Source organism: Geospiza fortis, unplaced genomic scaffold, assembly GCF_000277835.1.
Source record: "Geospiza fortis unplaced genomic scaffold, GeoFor_1.0 scaffold241, whole genome shotgun sequence".
Classification (NCBI taxonomy): Eukaryota; Metazoa; Chordata; class Aves; order Passeriformes; family Thraupidae; genus Geospiza; species Geospiza fortis.
The window spans coordinates 1034158-1034539 of NW_005054491.1; the positions used below are offsets into that span (position 1 = coordinate 1034158).

The following is a 382-nucleotide window of genomic DNA, read 5'->3' on the forward strand; positions in this document are numbered from 1 at the left end:
CTTCCTGCTCAGCCCCCTCACCTACAAGTGCCAGAGCAACTCCCTGGCCATCATCGAGAGCGGCGGTGGCATCCTCAGGAACGTCTCCAGCCTCGTTGCCACACGGGAGGATTACAGGTGAGGGGCACTGCGGGGGTGGGGCTGCACCTGAGGGACCCCGGGCTCCATGGACCCCAGGATGGCACTGGGGGTAGGATGGGAATGGGGGACCCCAGGTTCCATGGACCCCAGGATGGCATCGGGGGATGATATGGCTACAGGTAAAAGGGGGATGGAGATGAGGGACCTGGGGCACCAAGGGAGGTGTTGGGGGTGCAACAGCTGCAGGATCAGGGGGCACTGCAGCCCCCAGGGACAACACTGGGGGGATGTCATGGCTGGG

General features: G+C 64.4%; 1 protein-coding gene across 1 annotated transcript in view; it reads left to right on the forward strand.

Annotated features, from left to right (window-relative positions):
• The window catches only part of APC2 (APC regulator of WNT signaling pathway 2), a gene marked incomplete at its 3' end in the record, with an annotated part of 6381 nt that overhangs the window by 3467 nt on the left and 2532 nt on the right, over positions 1 to 382 (forward strand). The window contains 2 exon segments of the mRNA XM_031063275.1: positions 1 to 117; positions 283 to 382. The exon segment at positions 1 to 117 is cut by the window's left edge and continues 9 nt beyond it; the exon segment at positions 283 to 382 is cut by the window's right edge and continues 2532 nt beyond it. Coding sequence (XP_030919135.1) covers positions 1 to 117; positions 283 to 382 — 217 coding nt within the window.